The 21,939-nt window shown below is 37.7% G+C and overlaps 1 protein-coding gene across 1 annotated transcript in view; it reads right to left on the bottom strand.

The window, feature by feature from the left end:
• itfg1 (integrin alpha FG-GAP repeat containing 1) overlaps positions 1–21,939 on the bottom strand; it is a 159,928-nt gene that overhangs the window by 72,186 nt on the left and 65,803 nt on the right. The window contains exon 10 of the mRNA XM_067402090.1: positions 7,047–7,222. Coding sequence (XP_067258191.1) covers positions 7,047–7,222 — 176 coding nt within the window. The remainder of the gene's footprint in view (positions 1–7,046; positions 7,223–21,939) is intronic.

The raw sequence follows: 21,939 nt of genomic DNA, 5'->3' as shown, positions 1-21,939 counted from the left end.
CAAAGCAACAGTTAGTAGAACAACAATACAGTAAAACAGTAATGCTGTAATATAATATTACCATTTAAAATAACTTTTCTTTTTTGATACATTTTGATGGTGAAGCTGAATTCAGGATCATTACTCCAGTCTTCAGTATCACATGATCCTTCAGAACCCAATAGCTTTCTATTTCAGATAAATGCTGTTCTTTTGAACGTTCTTTTCATCAAAGAATCCTGAAAAATGTGTACACAATTGTACACACCGTTTTCAACATTGATAATAATAATAAATGTATGTAAATGTATGAGCAGCAAATCAGCATATTAGAATGATTTCTGAAGGATCATGTGACACTGAATACTGGAGTAATAATGTTGAAAATTCAGCTTTGCCATCACAGGAATAAACTGCATTTTAAAATATATTCAAATAGAAAACAGTTATTTTAAATTGTAAAATTATTTCACAATATTACTGTTATTGCTGTATTTTGGATCAGATAAATGCAGCTTTGGTGAGCACAAGAAACTTCTTTTAAAACATTAAAAAAATCTTACAGATCTAAAACTTTTGAATGGTAGAGTATATACATAAACTCCTGGGAATCACTTGAGCTGAAACTGAATGTGACCATTAGATGAGGAAAGATCCTGAGACAACATTGTGCCCAGATGTTTTATCGGGCTAAACAACATCCTCGCCTGACATGTGAAAATGAGGAGCGATGGAGCAGTTTCACTGCTGTCTACATAATCTTACCCTCAGCTCTGAGGTCAGAGGTCATTCTCTTGCTTTTGAGGCATCCACAATGGTTAATCTCTGCATCAGTGCAGAATGCTTGAGTGGAAAATGATTACACAACTTCTTAACACAGCTGTATCTGAGGGACGTGATCACACTGCCACTAATGATGAGATCTGAAGCAAAGCGAAAAGCTTTGGGTTCACGGAAAAGCTAAAGGATTCTGATCAATCTGTTCTTACAACTGTGATTGTATATTATTTACACGGCCAGAAGTGAACAAAAAAATCAATGCGAGGAGAGCTGTAAGAAGATGAACAAAGCGAGTGCTCTTCTCAGCCCTCATAAAGCGAATTCATTTGTGAGTCAGAGAGCTGATGACCAAGCTCTTCTGCCGCTCTTCATTTCATCTGAAGCCAAATGAGCACCTGGGCAAGACACCAAAACAGAGGAGAGCGGAATGGGAAAGGAAGTGACTGTGTTGGAGATGGGCTAGCTATTTGACATGTAATCTGCTGATAAAGAGAAGATTGAAAAGCTGGCTTAGCTGTTCTCAACAATTCTCGCTCTCACTCTCTCTCTCTCAATCAGACCAAGGGCGAATTCAACAGTCAAACAGCAGTGAGGGAAAACAAAGCTGTAGAAGGACACAGAAGCAGTAGAGTAGGTGGAAGAAAATGACAGAAAAGAGAATGCACATTTTGTTCTCTTGTAACCGCTCTAGTCATGCCTAGAGAGAATGTTAAACAACCAAAGTGAACATGTGTAAATTGTATGAGAACATGCCAACAGAATCAGGTCTGTCTGTGTAGCAAGTCCAGGTCTGTCATTTAAGGCATGTCCATTCATTCTGCAGATATTTTTGCAATGTCAAGATTATAAGTCAATCATGTATAATGCAATTAATGCAATTCAAGATGTAAAAGTTCTGGTACTTCGATACTCAATCCAGGACACATGACTGACAGGCAGCTGTCACTTGATGTTAAATGCAGATTGTGGTCAAAATGCTCGTCTTGGCAAGATTTGAATGAAAAACCTGCATACAGGTGGGAGAAAATCTCATGGCAAAACATTTCGATCTGTGCAGTTTTGTTGTGTAAATGCAGCGTAACAGACCTGCCATTGTCTATCATGCCATTATTAATGAAATAGCAATAAGAAAGAAAGAAATACTCACTTGTCTTGATAACTAGTAGCTTCAATAAGCCTCTACACGGTTAGATACTACAAAACTTCAAAACACTCTTTGTTCTGTGGCTTGTTTTGTTCTTTATTTTATTACTGACTGTTTATTTGTCTTTTTTGAGTAATAAAACATTTTTTTTTCTGAACTGAGAAATATTTGCACTCAGAACGTTTCAGTGTAAAAAAAGAAAAAGAAAAAGTATTGTATTCAATAGCAAATCATTTTGCTGTGGTATATAAAGATATTGAGAATCATGAAATTGCAATGGTGTTGTAACTTCTGAACACATGCTTAGACAAACAAACTAAACCAACAAAAAAAATATTTTAAAAAGGCGATCGGCTCTTTTAGCTTAAACACAAGACTTCCATTCTAACATCTGCCATATTGAGGGGTACGTTATTGAGGGTGTATCTTGTTTAAAAGTGAAGAAAGAGAGAGATCGGTGTGGAATAAAGCTATAAAACACTTTTCAAATCTTTCAAAATGTTGACGTTGTTTCAGCTGAAAAAGCCACTGTACTTCATTTTTCCTTGACCACAGTTACTTTCTCAGAAAGTGAAACACAGTAACATAAAATGATCTCTATATATACACACAGTGAAGGATAAAATGTGTGTGTGTCAGAGGTACAGAAAACAGTCACAGAGAGACTTACAGAAACATATAGTGACTTAATCTGCTCTAGAGCTCCTTCACATCAGTGTCAGCATGTGGGCTGGACTCAAATAGTCAGTGTAGGACCAAGGCCTGATATCCCCTTAAATATTACCACTCCAGCAGTAAGTCAGTGATACATCCACACAGAACCATGTGCTTTAGATGGAGGAATACTAAAAGTCTAAATACTGCTATATAGTCAGTATGGTCCAGTGTTGCTTTGGACCCCACTGACTTCATAACTTTACAGACAAAAAACTGTTGAAAAATTCTCCACAAAATCTTCTTTTGTGTTCCACAGAAGAAAGTTAGTTTGAAATGACATGAAGGTGAGTAAATGACAATTTTCATTTTCGGTATCCCTTGAAGACTACACTGTGGTGGATAAGGCATAAAATGCCACTGGTGGTACTGCAAGGCTTTGCAAAAAAGAAAACACATAGGATACTGTACAACCACACAAACAATCTGGTCTTGAAAAAAAAAAAAAAAAAAACTTTCAAAACTGACAGTTTAGAGTAGAAATACGGCAAAGATTTCCTTTCCACTCAGGCTCTTGATTGTGATTTAAAATCTACATTTTCAGACTAAATTGCAAACATTCAGACTGGAAGGAGAGGACACAACAGAAGCTAAAAATAGCAAATACATTTACACCTGATCTGTCAATTACACCCCTTTATCTTATATTGCCTAGAGAGCATATGACAGAGAGATAAAGACTAAAAATGACAGGAGCCCAATGAGAAAGTGGAGAGAGGCTGATGTAGTCTGAAGATGAAGAGGATGGAGAGATGAAGAACACTAAAAAGTCAATAAGATAATACGAATGGAATGCAAACACGTTTTAAACCACGGTTAAGAAACATTTAGATAAGTAAAATTCTTTACACTCTCACCATATCTGCAGATGACTATTTATGGCTCATTTAAAAGAAGTGTGAAGCTCTCATTTTAATTTTAAATGGTTCTGACTTTGAAAATGTCTCTGGCTGGTTGAGTAAACTCTCTCACCCACCCACTCGCTCGCTCAAAAAAAAACTAAACAAAAAAAAACACACTCACCAACTCAAACACACTCGATCACCTCAGAAACCATGACAACCTTTGCTGACAAAATTGAGCTGTTTGAAAGCATTTGGGGGGGAACAAGAAAAGAAACTGGCACAACATTACTCACATATAAATTAGTCACTCATTTCTAAACAGAAATACACCCATGCGTGTGGTGGATATAATCATGCATACTGCCCCCTTCAGACACCCATTAGGCCCATATATTCAACCCAGCCAAAGAACAAACCTGTATTTGTCAATGAAATGCTGTCTTTTTTTTATTTTACCTATTTTATTTTAGATATATTGATTTGGTCCCTGCTCAACATTCAAATACACATTCTATCTGTAAAAAAGTGAGTATGAATTACTTTTTATTTGTTTTGAATAATAAAAAGCAAAGGGTGCAAGTCTCTTAAAGGCCACCACACACACTGTAAAGTTTCAGGATTGAAAACCGCAGTTAAATGCGGGAGCTAATTCTCTAAATTACCGGTCCATGTGTGTGCAGAACACGACTCACTCCCGAAACTGCGATGACTGACGGCGTGGTAAACATAGCAACATTTTTGCCATCTCACGTGTTTGGTCTCTGCTATTCTGACCAAAGAAATAGTACACCAACAAAAGACTCGTACATGTTCACCAATTTTAACTACAGTCGACAGAGGCTTTGTGTTTGGCTTATGCTTGGGAAAGGCTGCTTCAGACAGCCTGTTGTTTTTGGTCTTGTTGTTTAAGCTTGGCTCATAAAGTGATTGATTTTATGAAGTTATTAAAGTGAGCAGGTGCGGGTTATAATATTTTTGATCTTATTTTCAGCATAAAGCATTTTGATTTATTTCAGTTTATTGTGGGCTTGTTCTTGTTTGCTGTTTTTCTAGTAAGATCTGGCAACATTCCTGTGATTTACGCACATACAAAAGACAGACATATCTGATGTATGTTAAAATACATCATTAACAACTAGCTGTTCAGTTCAGTACACACTGCATATAATTAAAATGCGGTTGTCACTATCTGCATTTTTCGGGAGTTAATTCGGTTGTAGACAGCTACTGTAAATTACTGAACTGTGTGTACAGAACTGGATTAAGCACTAAAAGGTGAACTGACAAACAAATAGCTGCAGTGTGTGTATGTGGCCAAAGTGATTCCAACAAGAGTGTGAAAAAAGAAACAGGAAAGAGGAAAAGAAAAACTGAATGAAAAAAGGCAACCATGTTCTTAATGATATAATGGCAGAAGGTGAGGTAAACCACATCAAGATCAAAGATTCAGAGAAAGATGCTACGGTCTTAAATGAGAGAAGGTTCATGGGAGTGTTTAGAGCGATCCAAGCACAGACTGATGTGAGATAAGAAAGTGGCCAGCTGTGAGTAGAGGAGGTTTTAACATCCAGCTCCTGGCTGACGAGCATCAAATCACTCTCCTTGGCATCTGAGCCATTAAAGGCGTTGGTAATGACAATAGGCCGATTTGAACAAACTCTGGTGTATCTCTGAGGTCTCTGGATGCATGTTGCCAGATTACTGTTGAAGTGCTGATGATGAGACTGGCTGTGGGATGATTAGAGGAGACTACTGCAAGCACTAAAGACTTATGACACGAGGGGAAGGTTAAGCCTCTGCTGACTTAAAGATTAGGTCGACCTAATGTATTAAGCATGAAGACTAATGACTAAAAATAAGTAGATCATAAAAAACAAAAGTGTTTTCTAGGAATCTTTGTGTGTGGCTAAACCACTTAATATGATTCTCTGAGTAAGGACACAAATCTCCTGTCCTTCAGGATAACGTGAAGTTGTCTTTGTTTTCTAATAGCATCTCTCATCGTCACCTGGAGGCCAGCGACAGAGCCTCTGGTATCTTATCTCAATCAGAGAGCTGTTAATCCATCCATGCCCTTCCTGCTGTTCTCTCAGGCCTGCCTGTCCTCTCTCAGGTCAGGCCAGATGGAGGCAAGTACCAGCTCTTTCTTTTGTTGACACTCAGCAAGCCTTTACCCTGCCATTTATTTATTGTTAACAAAATAGTGAATCAAGTGATATGTATAATGAAAAATGCTATTTTAAAGATTTTTTAAAGGTTTGATGCATGATAGACATACTGCAACACCATGTAAATTATTACCCCAGACAGTCCTTCCAGACCATTTACAGAAAGCTGCAAAAATCGGTCATTCAAAAATGTTCATGGTTGTGATGGCAAATTTATATGAACCAGAATGCAACATGGTCAGAAAGAAGGAGGAATATGATCATGTAAAACTAAACTGCTTTTTGTACAAGAAACCTTGCCTAATACTATAAATGGAGAGGTTCAAGTTAAAATGCCCCAAAAAGTGTAGAGAATTGCCAAAATTCTTGCTTTATCAGGATCATCCAAGAAATCCACCAACTGAAAGTTCAAATTCTTTCAAGGAGAAAAAAAGGATGGAAAAAGAGCTGCAGTGCTTTGAAAAGCAGGTACTGTAGCAGAATCTTAAAGATCCTATTTGGATAAAAGAAAAAATAATAAAAGTTGAGTTTCAGCTTTCGTTCATTTCTTAGGAAGTAAAAATCTTGTTCAAGTGGAAAAAAGTAATAAGCACTTTTGTGGTTTAAAAATGCAATTTAAAAGTTTCATGGTGGTGAGAGTTTTTACTTTTAAAACACAAAACCTAGTTCCTTTCTTTACTATTCAATATTGACAAAAATTAATTTTATTGCTGTAAATGAGACCGACTCAGTGATTTACATTTTAACACAGAAGCCATTGCTGTCCAGAGGTGGGTCATAACTATTTACAAGTACTCTGACAGATTTTCTTAAAGGGTTAGTTCACTCAAAAATGAAATTTCTGTTATTAAGAACTCACCCTCATGTCGTCCCAAACCTATAAGACATTTGTTTGTCTTGCAATGTCGTTGCTTCCTATGTGCGGATCAGATACCCTCGGATTTCATCAAAAATATCTTAATTTGTGTTCTGAAGACAAAAGGTTTTACGGGTTTGGGACGACATGAGTGTGAGTACTTAATGACAGAAATTTCATTTTTGAGTGAACTAACCTTTTAAGTAACTTTCAGTAAAGCTTCTGTGGAGTGAAGCAGGGCAAGGTTGAGGGAGCAGAGCGAGGGATTTGGCTCTTTGGAATGAGTTCTTTTGCATCACACCTCTCCTTGTGTTGTGTCACAACAAGGGTGACTGTTTGCATAATGATACAATTAATTTCATAATGACTCTATTCATATACTTATTTCCACCATGCCACTACTATAATCACCAGTGCTATGCAACCAGTGCTCATTATATGAACAGTAATTTCACTGGAGGACCTCTTACTCAAACAATCATTTGTATCATTACTTTTGCTCCTATTGAGTAATTATTGATATAAATAAACAACATTACTTGTACTTGATGTCGACTCACCTGCCGCTGCTGGTGTTACGGAGAATGACGAGGGCATCAGGAAAGCCATCTAAGTTATAGTCTCCTAAGTGCAGGGTAATGGGAATTTGCAATTCTTCCGAAGTGGAACTACCTTGAAGGGGCACAAAGCCCCACACAGAATCCTTCCATCTGAAGTCCGTCAGCACTGGCACCCACTGAAGATGCAAAGAAAGACTATTCAGTTACATGAGCTGATATGCATTAGATCACTGCTAATGTAAAAAAGGTGCTGCAAAACATCCATACATTCTCATAACTTTCAATATTAACAGCAAACCTAAATGCACCTTTCATTGATTTAAATATAGATTAAGGTACTTTTTGAAACATAAAAGTAATCACACAGAAACATGAAAAGCATCGCAGTTCTAAGTTAATTATATTCACACCACAGTGTAATGTGGCCCTTGACATGAATCACCGTATGATGCATAGCACAGAAAGTACAAAAAAATAAAGTAAAAATTACTATAAGAGTAAAAGAGTAGCTAATTTAAAAGTACGGATTCTACCCCCTTATAATGAACACGAGTGTACAGGTGTACATAATGTAATTTGCATGATCTTTTGTTGTTTGTCAGAAAAAATGAAGAATGTCTATCATCAAACTGTTTTAATTTTGACTGCCAAATTTTAAAATACACCAAAACAACACAGACTATTACAGAGATGACAAGATGGAAAAGTTATTTTCAGTAAACTCATCACCATTTCAACAATAATATGAATAAAAAATAGATTTAAAATCGCTTATAAGGCCTTAATAAACAGAGTGAGCTACTGTTGCACATAAAATATCAATGTTCAGAACAGTGCAAAGAATACAAACACCTTTAGAAAAATCATATGAGAGTTCAACATCACACACTAGAAATGGGTTAAACAGCATCAGTAGCATTTTGTGATAAATAAATGAGAATCACTAATATTATCAAACAGTTTACCTCACCTAATGCAGTGAAATGTGCTAAGATAGTGAGATACCACGAAATACAATGTAATTCCATTCCATTGAATGTTACAATTAAAACGTACAGTAAATGCACATTGTTCTAAAAGGGGGGATTCCCTATGTTTTACACAACTACATTTACTCAAATTGTTATGCTGATAATATAATGTGTAAGAAACCATTTTTACATTAAATATGGAAGTATTTCCGGTGAAACGTTTTCAAACGAAAAAACAACAACAAAACTACATAAATGCACTCTTTGCGGGGCCACGGCGGTCTCTAAGCTGCTCTATCAGCAGCATCCACAACTGACTGGAACAAAAAATGTTCAACTTGAAAAATATTTTTGTGCAAACGCACTTGCTAAATTAAGGCAGACTGTATGAAATACATTAAACGTTTTAAAATATCCCCAGCACACATTCACATTCTCAATTTATCAAGTGTCAATGAGCTGCCGACTGCCGCTGGACTCGCATGATGGAGAGATGCAACGGTGCAGATCGCGCATCTCTCTATATGCTGAAGTAAATAAATGGGAGCGGGAATTTCCCACATTATGAACATGGCACTTTTGAGAGTTATTAACATTGTACCCGCAACCTCGCACCAAATTTCAGGCCCCAGATAGGATTGCCTACAGTTCATTTAGTAAGCAGAAATCAGAAATTTACCTCAATATGATTCTTCAGCTTAGATGAAGCTGATATCTCAATTGAATTGATACTTGAAGGATGTGCTTCCACAGCAACCATGATTAACAGCATTTGGTGATTCAATGCGCAATTTGATTTGAGTCACGAGACTGATTACTCTTTCCCTATCCAATCACGTTGATGGATAAAAATAAAATTAAAACAAGGATGTAATGACCACAAACAGAGAGAAAATAGAGGAGTAAAAGTACAGATACATCACTTAAAATGTACTCAAGTAAAAGTACACAATTTTGTAACTACTTAAAGTACAATTTCTGATAAAAACTACTTAATTACAGTAACGTGAGTATTTTTTTCTTTTAATTATTTTAATTTACAAGGATAACAATGAAAACAAAACAAACAAACAAACAACAAAAAACAAACAAACAACAATATTAACAGAAAGGGAGGAAAGAAAATATACATGTGGCCACAGCAAATGTATGCTACACAGCTGTATACTTATAAATACATATCAGTGCTTATTCCTAAATATCAATGAACATATACATACATGTCCATATACATATAAATACACACACACACACACAGCTGAGGATGTCTTTATGTTCTTTATATTTCAACTACTTTACCCAGTCAATTTTGAAATTACTTTTTTCATCTTTAAAATATATGCAAGTTCTTCCATAACCAGGATTTCTTCAATAATTCCAAAGCCACAAGAAGCCACTTTACAAGCCACAAGAAGTATCTTACATAAATATCGATCACTTTAAGCAACTACGCCTTTAATATTTCCCATAAGTAAAAACAAAGAGGTTCTAGGTATTTAAAATCCAAACACTTCATCCCCAAAAGACTGAATTTTCTCACAACTCCAAAAGATGTGTGCATGATCCACTTCTAACTGTCCACACTGTCTCCAGCAAGTCTGCTACCTGGAGACTTGTTTGCTTTTGATCTTAGGTGTTATGAAGAAGGGGATAAGGCACTTTCAGCAAAACTCTCTCCATATTTGTGAACTGGTAGTAGTTTGGTGTATTAACCACATGTCGTACCAATCCGTTTCTGGTATTTCAATCTTTAATTCTTTATCCCATTTCAATTTTATATATAATGTGGAGGAGGGACTGCAACTCATCAACACCTCATACAGAGAAGAAATTATTCTGGGTAGTGCATGGTTAGAGGCAATCAATCATCATTTTAGTAAGGGAATGGATATCATTTACTCTAATTTTCCTTTTTTTGTTGTAGTAATCCATTAAATGGAAATATCTAAATTATTCCGAAGATATCCTTTAAATCCTGGAAGCTTCTAATTTCACCATCTCTAGATAGAAATGTTCACCCAGAATGTAGAGTGTTGAGTCACTGTCTCCATTGAGAGGGAAAGCCTCTGTTGAACGGAGGGCCCCCGACTAGATATGAGATGCCGCCTGCTATAGGTTACTGCACTCATACTAGATGTATTATATTGTCTTCAATGTCCATGTCTCCCGTAAATCAAAATTCACCGGGCTTGTCCGCCGAAAATCCTCCAGCCATTTATGTGCCCTTCTGCTTGCCTCTGCTCTCCGCTCTCTGCCTACTCGCTCCCATGCTGAATTTTTCCTTGCCTCGTGTCAATCCAGTAAAGTTGTGGGGACAGCTGCATCTTCGGAATTCGCCACTTTATATCCTCTGTCGCGCAGATCTTTCTCCACTTCTTTCGCTCTGTTGTACATTTTTATTCTGTTTTCTCAGTGAACTCTCATCTTAGTGAATGTAGTTTGAAAGCGGATCCCGGCTTCTTTCAGGATTTTCTTGGTTTTAACGTACAGTATAAAAGTATAATTGTGATCGAAGAAAATCCTCCGCTCTCCGAGTGTAATTATTTTCCTCTCCCAGGCTCTTTTCAGGACTTTCTCCTTTGTATTAAATTGTAAGAAATTTACCATGATGACCCTCGGGAGTTGATCTTCTTTGGGCTTCGGTGCCAAAGCTCTGTGCACCCGCTGAATTTGACAGTCTGTTTCAATGTCAAGTTCTCTCTGGATAAGTTCTTCAACAAACTGACTAACAGACCTCTTCTCTGTTTCCTCTGGCACTCCGAAAATCCACAGATTGTTCCTTCCTTCTCACAACTCGAGGTCAGTCAGCTTTTTTTCCGTTATCTTTTTGTGTTCTTGTATAAAATCGTGTAGTAGAACATCAATCTCGGAGCTCCAACACTCCATTTCTTCAACACGTGTCAAAGTTGCCTCGACTTTTGCATTTTGTTTTCCGTCATTTCTTGTGATGTTAACATGAATTTCTGATTGATATCCTCTTTAAACTCCTCTAGCTCACGTTTCAACTGAGTTTTAATCTCATCTTTAAACGTCCCGAGCTCTGCTTTCAGCTCGTCGCGATACACCTGTCCGTATCTGCTCACTTATACTGTTTAAACCCGCGCGCAGAGAGTCTGTAGTTTCTCGGTCGCCATCTTCTACTTTTTCTTGCATGCCGTCCGTTTCTGTTCATTTGGAGCCTTTATCTTGCTTTTCGGGGTTTCTTTTAGCTTTAGATTTGGTCCCTCATCTCATCTCTCAACACATGGAAATTTTCAATAAATAAATATCAAGTTTAGCGGAGTTTTAAAACTGACTTAAGGGAGCTCGCAGTTTAACCTGCCGTTGTGCTTCGCTGCCCAACTGGAAGTCAACGTGAGTATTTTTAATGCGTTACTTCACACCCCTGGTCCTCTCACTCTCTGGACTCGGTCATTTGCACGTGTGTGGGGGTTGCACAAGCAAAGATGCTACAGGCCTTACTCACTCATGAATGTAAAACAGAGAGCCAGGTGCATCTCTGCATGTTTGCATCCATGGAGATAGAGGCACAGAGAGAGCAGGGAGAAAGATTGCTAGAGATATAAAGACGGGGATATGGAGAGTGGTAAGGAGAGAAAGCAAGAGAAAGAAGGCAGAGCGTTCTGTAATGGTTGCTAATAAGGTTTTCTCCTGATCCTTGGCACACAACCAGAATCAGCAATGCTGAAAAACAGGCAAGAAAGGTCTGATTTGTGTATTTGTACAAACTATTTTCTATTTGTATACAAACATCTCTAAAGCTAATGTTGCTATTATCTCAAAAACAAGAACTAACTGATGTTAGTCTCCTCTATCCTGAAAAGGAAAGTAGAAGTCTAGCTCATGAGTCATGGCATGCACTGTAGGCCTAGCCGCCTCATTATAAGCAAATGTGAGAGTCCTGCAATGTTTGTTTATATTGCAGCACCATTTCCCGCTAAGCAGTTGACAGGGTATCTAGGACTATTTCTGTTGAACTGTGGTTTAAAAATATTTGATATGCCGTTCATATTGCTGAAAATATAACAATAACAAAATTTATAAAAACAGTTAAAAACACAACAATAGCTAAATTTCAAACAATTAACAATATATAGTGAAACCAAAAATTATTCAGACATTTTTGATATTTTTGATATATTTTGACTAGTGGGTGCAGGACACTATTTTGCTATCCTCACTAACATAAATGAAAACAAAGTAAACTGTGACATATTATACCCCCAAAAATTTTCATACAGTATCAATTTTATTCATACTATAAAACTGATAAAAAATTTTGAACCAAAAATTATTCAGACACTTTGACCTGACCATGTTTTGCTTCAGTGTTATCTGACATAATGAAGATTATTTTTTTTTTCCTGACACATTTTAACTCTGAGATCTTGACCTTTGTGGGAACCGTGGACGAACCAGACAAATGAATCGTTCAGATGATTCCAGAAACCCAAGCTCAGAGAATCTAATTTTCGGCTCCAGTACGTCTACAGAACAACCTCCTGATAGGTACTTTTATGGCACCCTTGCTTTCTGACTGAAGGAAAGGTGGCAAACTTTTAAGCCATTTGTAGAAACGAAATGGCTGAAAAGACAACACAATTTAAGCCCAAGAAGATAAAGAGTCTTTGATCTCCAGATCAAAAGAGACAGAGACAATGCAGGCCTGTTTCTCTGAGTGACCTAACTTTACAGAAAAACCCACTTTCAACTGCAAAATTTTATATCATGTCCACACATGCTACATGTAACCATTTATGCTTTAGAACACCCACAATTCATGTAAATGTGATAACTTTTGATTTGAAAGTGTGTCTTGTTTGGAATGTATTTAAATCTCTAATTTATGTTCAAATCAAGGCTTGAATGAAATCTGTGTAAAATGTATCATATTCCGTTTAATAGCAATCATGTCTAAACTGTACTGTCTGCCGAGACGGGCAATTCCAGAGGCTGGATGTAACACTCAGTTTATGATTGGGGCAGAGAAAAAGCCACCTTTGAAATAAGATGATACCTGATTGGTCAGAAATCCTCAAAGAGGTGGGACAAACACCTAAGTTTAAATAGTCACATATCTAAGACAATAAAAGACTAAGACAAGAACTAAGCTGAAGACCATAGTAACTAATCCTGGAACAAAGAAGATTTTTGGCTCAAGACAATGGACAGACAAGCAGCTCATTCAAGCCATCTAATTTCTTACTCACTTTCCTTTTCTTTTACTTTAACTTTCTTTTTCGTTGAGAGTCTACTGTTCTAAGCAAGTTTGTAAGTTAAGTTTTTCCGCAAAGTTTAACCAACCACTTTTGCTGCCTCAACTTTAAACTCCAGCCACTACAAGAGACTTAATTTAATTTGCCAGCACGCTCAAACGTGATTGGTTTTTACATAACCACAATCCGGACCTGAAAGATCCTGCAACAAATTATCGACTCGGAAAACCAGTTTTCTCCAAGCCAAGGACGCCGACGAGGAGATCCCCATTTTAAAGTCGACAAGCAAGTACCTCCAGATTCTAAAGATGAACTGGTGCATTAAATTACTGTGATTCATGATTTGTTCAGGTCAGGTCTTTGAAGTGCATACTTTGCTAGAAATCATGCTCATCATTTCATTCTCCCTTAAAACTCTTTCTCTCTCATTTCCTTTCTTTCTGCAATGTGTATGAATGTTTGTGTGCGTGTGCGTGTTTGTGTTAGAATAATCAATAAAGTCTCCTGTAGATTTTAAAAGAAAGTGTCTTGTATTATGTGCTTGAAAATGTAATTGTCTTAAACTGTCGATCTTAAAGTTACCATGCTTTAATTAGTGTTTTCACGATAGTTGGATATTCATATCCACTACAAGAGCATATTAAGGCCCGTGCAAATGAACGCTGGACGATTCAGTTGCTCGGTCATAAACTAAATGACTCTTTATAATTCCCTATAAATTAATTATTTAATTTGAGCTGATTTGTTCCTACACCTTTTATTACTACCCTTTTTTTTTAAACTACAGTGAATGAACTGTATTAACGAATGAATTGTTCAAGGTGTCTGAATAAATTTTGGTTTGATTGTAACTAACCTTCAAACCATTGGAAATCTAACTCCCCTTCAAAAAATTAAAGACTTCAAAATAACTAACTGCTAGAGATTCTAGGATTAACTGTCAGAAACAGTTAACAGTTAGAAATATAGCAATAACTAACATTCAAATATTATAGACATAATAACTAATCCCCAAACATTAGAGACATCTCAATAACCAAATTTTAAACAGTTAGTAGCGTAAAAATAACTAACCTGCTAGATTAAGCGAGATTGGGCAAGAATTCCACTTGAAAACTGCAACAATTAGTATCCTCAATTCCCAAATTATTAAAAAGTCTAACTAAAAGGAAAGGCAAAATGTCCCAACTTTTCTGGAATTGGGGTTTTACATAATAACTAATCTTTAAACCACTAGAGAGTAGAAATATAGCAATAAGTTTCTTTTTCTTTCTTTCTCTTTCTCTTTTCTTTCTCTTTCTTTCTTTGCCTGTGCCTTTCTTTAATGGTGTCTCAAGCTCCTGGAGTGTTTCCCTCCCATAGGACTGCTGAGCCAGACCTCAACCTCCACCAAAGGTCCTAAGTAAGCATTTCTGACTGATGGGCTGTTAAAATAGGTTATGAGATGTTATGACAGCTTATTGGCACACTTACTGATGGCTCATTATAACTAAGTGGAAATACAGACATGGTTTTAAATTGGACATGCTTGGCAAAAAATGTCTAAACTAGGGTCATTATGGTAGAGCACCACAATACCAATTCAAATAAAACAAATGGCCCTTATGAAAGACATTGAGTGGGTGTACATGCTGGTACATGTTCGGACACAATAAAATGCATGCACACATTTGGTTCTGTTCTTTGTGTGAGAGTTATCCCGGAGTCCTTCAATCTTATTCTACTATTATAAGCCCAGAAACACGGAAACAAAACTCTCTCTCTCTTAAGAAGCCACTCACACAGAATGGCCTTAACTCCCAGCTGAATTCCTTTGAATTGAAGACTCTTTTCATTCCACATAGTAATGATTATGCAAACAGTTACTGCCCTTGTGGCCATCTACAATCGGCTTCCATCACTCCGTGTCTGCTTGTGTAAATTGACTTATATCAGTGCTGACTGCCAGTTAATGCTAAGCCTTATTGATTTATTAGGGAGGGTAGATGGAAATCACAAGGCTGTGGGCTGACATTGTGGTGAGCACACAACAGGTCTACTCAAGACCCCCTAGCTGATATCTACAGTCAAACTGATGCATGGTTGAGATCATTACTATTCTAAAGATGGCCGTTTTCAAATCTCATATAACTCAAGGCCTGTTCATACCAATGCGTAAAAAACTTGGGATGGGCTGAATGAAAATGCACTTATGGAAAAGCAGAAATATGCAGGTTACCCCAGTACACAAAATGCTGCACAACTTCCCTTTTTTTTATTCACTATGACGTTTATCAAATAACACCAAATATAAGATAAAAGAGAGCTGGTTTCAGATTCTTCATCTACTACTTATTGTCATTTGTAAAAACGTCCGTTCATAAGTGCCAAGTAACCAAGTAACAGCAGTGGCTCAGTGCATGTAACCAGAAATGCAAATCTTATTGGTTGGTCAGATTTAATTGCAGTTTTATGGAAAAGAGATTACAACACCTCTTCGCAAAAAATTCTGTTGCATTGACAGCATGCAAATGTTTGTCGGCTTGAACAGACAAATTACCAGCCATTCATTCAAAATATTTATTGCACTGAATTTTCACAGCGAACAATCGTCTTGGTGTGAAAAAGACTGAGAGATGATTGAGCCAGTAAAGCTATCAAGCATAAGAAGGTGAGACATGTCCTGCTTTCAGATGAAAGAAAGCTGCTTGCATGTGCCAAACTTGGCATATAGATGATAAGCCTGAATATGAGCAGGTTTGATCTACATTGAAAACATCCTTCCAAAGTTTAAAAATAACCTGAACCAGCTGCCGTGGAGAATAGGTGTTGGGAGTATTAGCTGCTGGCCAGTGAAGACTGTGGGCGGCAAACCAGCCTGGCATTGTCGACCTGTACCATTTCGCAAAGAGCATAGCACACATCATTACGCTAGATGTGGCGGCATCCCTTGACTGTAATGTTGACAGAAGAATGGAGGAGGCCGGCAGGGTCACACAGAGAGGGATGTAAAAAGCTCCATGCAGAATTTACGCAGGAATAAGCCCGACTGGATGTGACTGGCAAAATGTCCTGCTTATCATCAGCTTTTAGAGAAACGCGAATAGGTTTAAGTCAATAATTCAAGGCTAGTAAACAGATTATATTTTAAGCCGCCATACAATGTGAGAGTATTTCCCCACCATCTGGACTCTCTGACAGGTCAGGGAGGGTTTGGGCAACTCCTCTGGCAGTGCCCAGAGAGCGTATGTACGCCGCTCATTGTTTAAAAGGATGTGAGAGCTCATCTGAGAATCAGTCAGGCCTTTCTAACACAGACTCTGCACATTTATCATCCTGCTCGTGGTAAATGTCTACCTGACAGTTCAATGAGGCAGACCAGGTGAACATGTGGTGTGACTCATACAAAAAGATGCTATAGCACATCTAAGACTATGACTGGCCTCCCAGAGTGTGCGTGATGGATGAGATGAGCCTGAACATGAAAAGAATGAGTGGAACGCGTAATTTGAAAGTGTATGTGCGATGGGACGGGGCCTGTTGCTGATCAGAGAGGAAAGAGGCAACTCTCTGCTAGAATGAGCCTCCCATCCAGCTATCCACTGCTCTACTGATTAACCCAATCAACCCGAACCGGAGCACACGCACACACATACACACCTTAAGTCCAATCAAACAGAAATGAGATGGAAGCTAATCAGTGTCATCCAGGATAATGAGACACTCTGTAATTAACCAACTACCATAGAAAACACGTCAATTTCACACTTGCCTTCCTGCTTTAAGATGATTATTGGCTGAACACAGCTGGAAAAAACCTGCATAAATGCAGAACGGCATGAGCATCTAGATGCTAAGGATGATGGGATACCTTTAGCTTTAGAGGTTTTTATTCTGCTTGTTCATGACAAACATGACAGTTTGTCATGTTATGAGCCACTTACATCATTTGAGGTGTCTCATTTGTGTAAAAGACGGCTTGAGCACAGCAAACACAGCCGATGTGTCAGCAAATTAGGCTATATCATTGTTGCCAAAGAGACAGAGAGAGGAAGAAAGAGGGAATGATCTCTTTAATGCAGAAAGCCATGATAGCCTTTCCTTAGCAAAAGTAATGGGACATCTAAGATAGAGGAGACGCTGTGCACAGAATACAAATGGCCCATTTTCTTCCCTCCCTCATATCAGTCGGAGAGACGAGACATCATCACATTCGCACCGCCAAGACTCCATCCCTGTGGCTTTGTTTACTAAAGCGCAAAAAGTCCCTGTTTTAGCCGAGCTACGCTTTCCACCACTCCCACATCCCAGCTGCGACGCTTCATTAGGCCAAGAAATTAAAATCAGAGCTCGCCGGCGGGAAGACACCAGACGAGGTGCCATTACATCAATAGGTGCCACTGACAGATGATATGAAAGTGCGATGTCTAATGAACTGCCATCTTTATGACACTCCAGGAGGAAAAAAAAAGAAAGCTTCATTGCTTGTCGCATTACAGGGAATGCATGCCATTCCACTCTGCGTGTGAAACAGAATCTACAACAGACGGCCTCTTCATTAGCCTCCCTAGAGGAGAGAAGCACAATTTGTAATGAAATGTGGTACAAGAATCAGGAGACAGGCATGTCAGATCAGAGGTGTTGATGGCGGGAAAGGTGGGGAAGGGTACAGGGCAGGCTGTTATTACAGCATGGAGTGTTTACGTCTGAAGAGAAAAGACTAGACACGGCACCTGCAATAGTGTCCAGAACCGAAGGTCACCTGCAGGCAGTGATTAATTTGTAAATTATGAGGGCTTCAACAAGGGCTAGTGGTGGATCTGGCAGGTTTGGGGGATGGGAGTTGTGAAATAAGAGTTGTTCAAATAAATGCTGTTTGTTTGAACTCTATTCATCAAATAATTCTTTTTAAAAAAATGGTGCTTTGGTGAGCATAAGAGACTTCTTACAAAAATATATTTCAAAAAATTCTACCCCAAACCTTTGAATGGTAGTGTATGTTTAAGGAATAGTTTATCTAAAATTAAAAATGTTGTCATCATTTAAATCACTCTCAAGTCATTCCAAACCTGTGTGACTGTCTTTTTTCTGTGGCACATGAAATAATATATTTAAAAAAAATCTTTTGTATGGACAGAACTATCCATACAAAACAACATTGACCCCATTGTGTTTCATAGAAGAAAGTAAGTCATTCAGGTTTGGAATGACATGCTGGTAAGTAAATTATAACATAATTTTTATTTCTTGGTAAACTATTCCTGTAACATTTTATTTATTATTAATATTTGATTAAATTGCCTATATTTATTTTTTCTGACACACTTTTAAAAGTTTTAAGCCATATGCTTACAAATAAAAAAGAAAGTTCTGTTGTCTCTGTAAATGTCTCTGATTATTGTAACAAATTGGCAACAAATATCAGTGTTACAGTACCAAGAGATATATGCAATATTCAGTTCAACTGCTACAGCACTGTTCCAGTGAGAAATCAATAGTACTGATAATGTTTTCACTCTTTATACAATATTCTTTAGGTTAAGTAAATCACAAATAACTGAGCATTTGACAGAAGACATCTCAATGCCATTACTGCAGGAAACACTGTTATCCAGTGACAAGAGAATTACCATAGTTACTCCTGACAAGAGTATACTATTTTCAGAGGCATGTTTAGACATGAGATGTGGGTGGTGAACCATATGGTTTGTTTATTATGGGAACCATTTGACCCATAACCTGTACAGATCATAGCATAAATGTCTTTCAGATGTGTGTGAGGTTTGGTAATCTAAAATAGGTGCTGCATCCAACTGCAGTGGCGCCAAATCTACTTTTCGAAAGGACCACTTCACTGACAAAATAAAGACAAAATGAATGACAAAACTTGTTCCTTGAAAGACTAGCAGCTGTGAATGTTAAAACACAGAACATTAGCAGGTGATAGAGCTCTTTAAGGGAAAGAGCTAATGATTCGGCCTGCACAGTGCCCTAAGAGCAAATCTCAGTAGATTTCTTTAGAATTATTTTGGATGACATTAAACAGAAATGACACAACTAGCATTTCACAAAAAAAAAAAAAAAGTGAAAGATTAAAATCCAGATCTACCAGACATTGCAGTGCATGTATCTTGCAGTTGCATCATGTAGCACCTGGATGCAGTTGTGATGAAGAACCTAGGGTGACCACCCGTCCCGCGTAGCGCTTACAGCATTTGAAGCCCAATTCATGCGTCCCGCAAATTGAGACCGTGTCACGCACAGGGGCGCCCCCAAGGGGTGGCCACGGCCACCCCTGCATAAACTCTGGCCACCCCTGTGGCCACCCCAGTATGATTTTGCATTGGGTACTATTAATTTAAATGCATAATGTAAATTCACAAGTTCATGAAGTGAAAGAAAATAAAATGCCACCAAAACAGATAGATTGACTTACGCCACCAGAGTAGCTGTTAGTTCAGATCAAATCCAGAGCATTAAATTGCGTCCCTGAGCAACAAATGCCGCTGTTTCTTTACTGAATGAATCAGCTTTTTAAACGAATAAGTTGAATCAATGAAAATTGGAAAAGATAGGCTACAAGGCGACGAGGGAGCTTCAGTTGAACAACACTGAACTGCGGTCAGATGAGATGTTGTCAGACTATGTCAGTAAAATTCAGAAAAATGAATAGGTCCAATCAGCTGTTATTCTGTGCTCGCGCTCAAGAATTGCATGCGCAAATGCGCCGGCGCGCGCTGCATAATTACTTTATTATAGCTTAGACCGAACGCGACTGAATGTAAATGTTTGTGTCCTCATTATTCTATTAATAACTACCAATTGATTTTGCATGTATGTATATGTATATACATATAGGACATACATTTAGAAAAAAAAATACACATTGGTTGGCCTATTCATGAGCATACATCAGCAATTACATATGTTTAGGGGAATAGGGCATTATTAATATATCATGTAAGGTGGTATGTGCTAGAAATGAGTAAACCATTATCAGTGAGTCTGCCCATGGGGTGGAGTCACCGCCTCGCCAGGCAGTGTCCCGCATTGTCCCTCAGAAACATAGCCCTTGTCCCCCCTTGGGCTTATTAGCAGGTGGTCACCCTAGAAGAACCATAAACTACAGGTGTACCTAATTAAACTCTGTAGCACAAACATGCAATGCCCCAGCAACCACTAAGAACATCTTGGCAATTGCCCAGCAAACACCCAAGCAAATGCCAAGCAACCATAAAGTAATGTCTAGTAACCACCCAGAACACCATAGCAACCACCTAAAACAACTTAGCAACTACCTAGTAGCCACCCAGAACACCTTAGCAACTGCATATCAATTCCCTAGCTACAGTACCACCCAGAACAGCCTAGCAACCACAGAGCAACAAAAGGGTTATGTATCGTTTGAATTTTAATGATAGCAATTTCTGATTCTACTTATTGATTCCCAGTTTTGATTCCAATTTAGATATCATTTAAACATATTTATTCTGTCTTTCTGCAAAACATTCTTTTGCAGATGACTACCATGAACAAAAATCAGCAGCCTAAGCAAAGAACACATACAAGGAACTTTTGCATATGGTTTCAATAAAAATACCACAGCAAAAACAACTAGATTAACTAATATATATTTCAAACATTATTAAAGCTACAGTCCGTAAGTTTTGCCTCTTTGTCGCCATCTTTGTTCAAAACCTGCAACTGCAGTTATTTGCGGAATTATCATCTTTACGTGGGTTGTGCATTGGCACGGCTCAGCACGGATGAATCTAATGTTTGCTGTCAGTCACTACATCAGTGTGGATACTGTACTGTACTGTAATCACAGATTATACGTCTTGGAAGTATGACCAAAATAAGAATTTTCACCAGAAAATGTCATCTGAACAAGTAAGTAACATGTCTGCCACTTTTATTCTGACCAACTGAGGAAAAAAAGCATTACAATTAATCTAACAATCAAATAGCTCTGATCACGTCAAGCCATGCAAATTATTATTATTGTTATACTTTGTTCTCAAATTGTTAATGTTAACAACATCAGCATTGCGTGATTATGTGCATTTAGTGTGTATTAGCGTTACCTGTAGATTTCAATTTCTGTAGCCTTTCTGTAGCCAAAGTCTTTTGCTTTTGACTACGAGTGAATCTCCAGTTGTCATTGATGATTGTCATTTGAACCTTTCTGGATTAAAATTCGCCATCAAAATGATACATTTATTGCAACTACTGTGAGAAAAGGCTATGAATGATCTGCCATCCTCACGTGATTTAGCCTACTAGCTGGGACTTGTTCTTTATGGCGAATGGCTGCATGCCTGTGGAAACCCGCCAGTACCACCTGAATTTTCATTATTACAAGCTTACCATAGTGAATCGGGCTAAGGTAAGGATATTTTTGAACACTGCTGGTTATGTACTTGCTCAAAAATTGATTTTGGATATTTATTTTTTTTAACCAAAAAAAGTTATGGACTGCAGCTTTAAAGACAAGTAAACAGTAAAACAAGGAAAAAAAAAAAAAAAAAAAAAAAAATTTAGCAAAGCACAAATAAATAAAACAAAGTTCCAGTACATAACATGAAATCAAATATAATCAAATGTAAAATAACACTGCATAGCTTTCTTTTTATAAATAAAATAAAGCTTAATGCTTATTAAAAGTTACAAAAATTATTCGGCCAAGATCAGTGTGTGATTCTCAGTGTGTCTTTTGTTCTTTGA

This window comes from Chanodichthys erythropterus, chromosome 11 (assembly GCF_024489055.1).
Source record: "Chanodichthys erythropterus isolate Z2021 chromosome 11, ASM2448905v1, whole genome shotgun sequence".
Lineage (NCBI taxonomy): Eukaryota > Metazoa > Chordata > Actinopteri > Cypriniformes > Xenocyprididae > Chanodichthys > Chanodichthys erythropterus.
The sequence above is the reverse complement of the archived record's forward strand: the minus strand, read 5'-3'. Positions and strand labels throughout refer to the sequence as shown.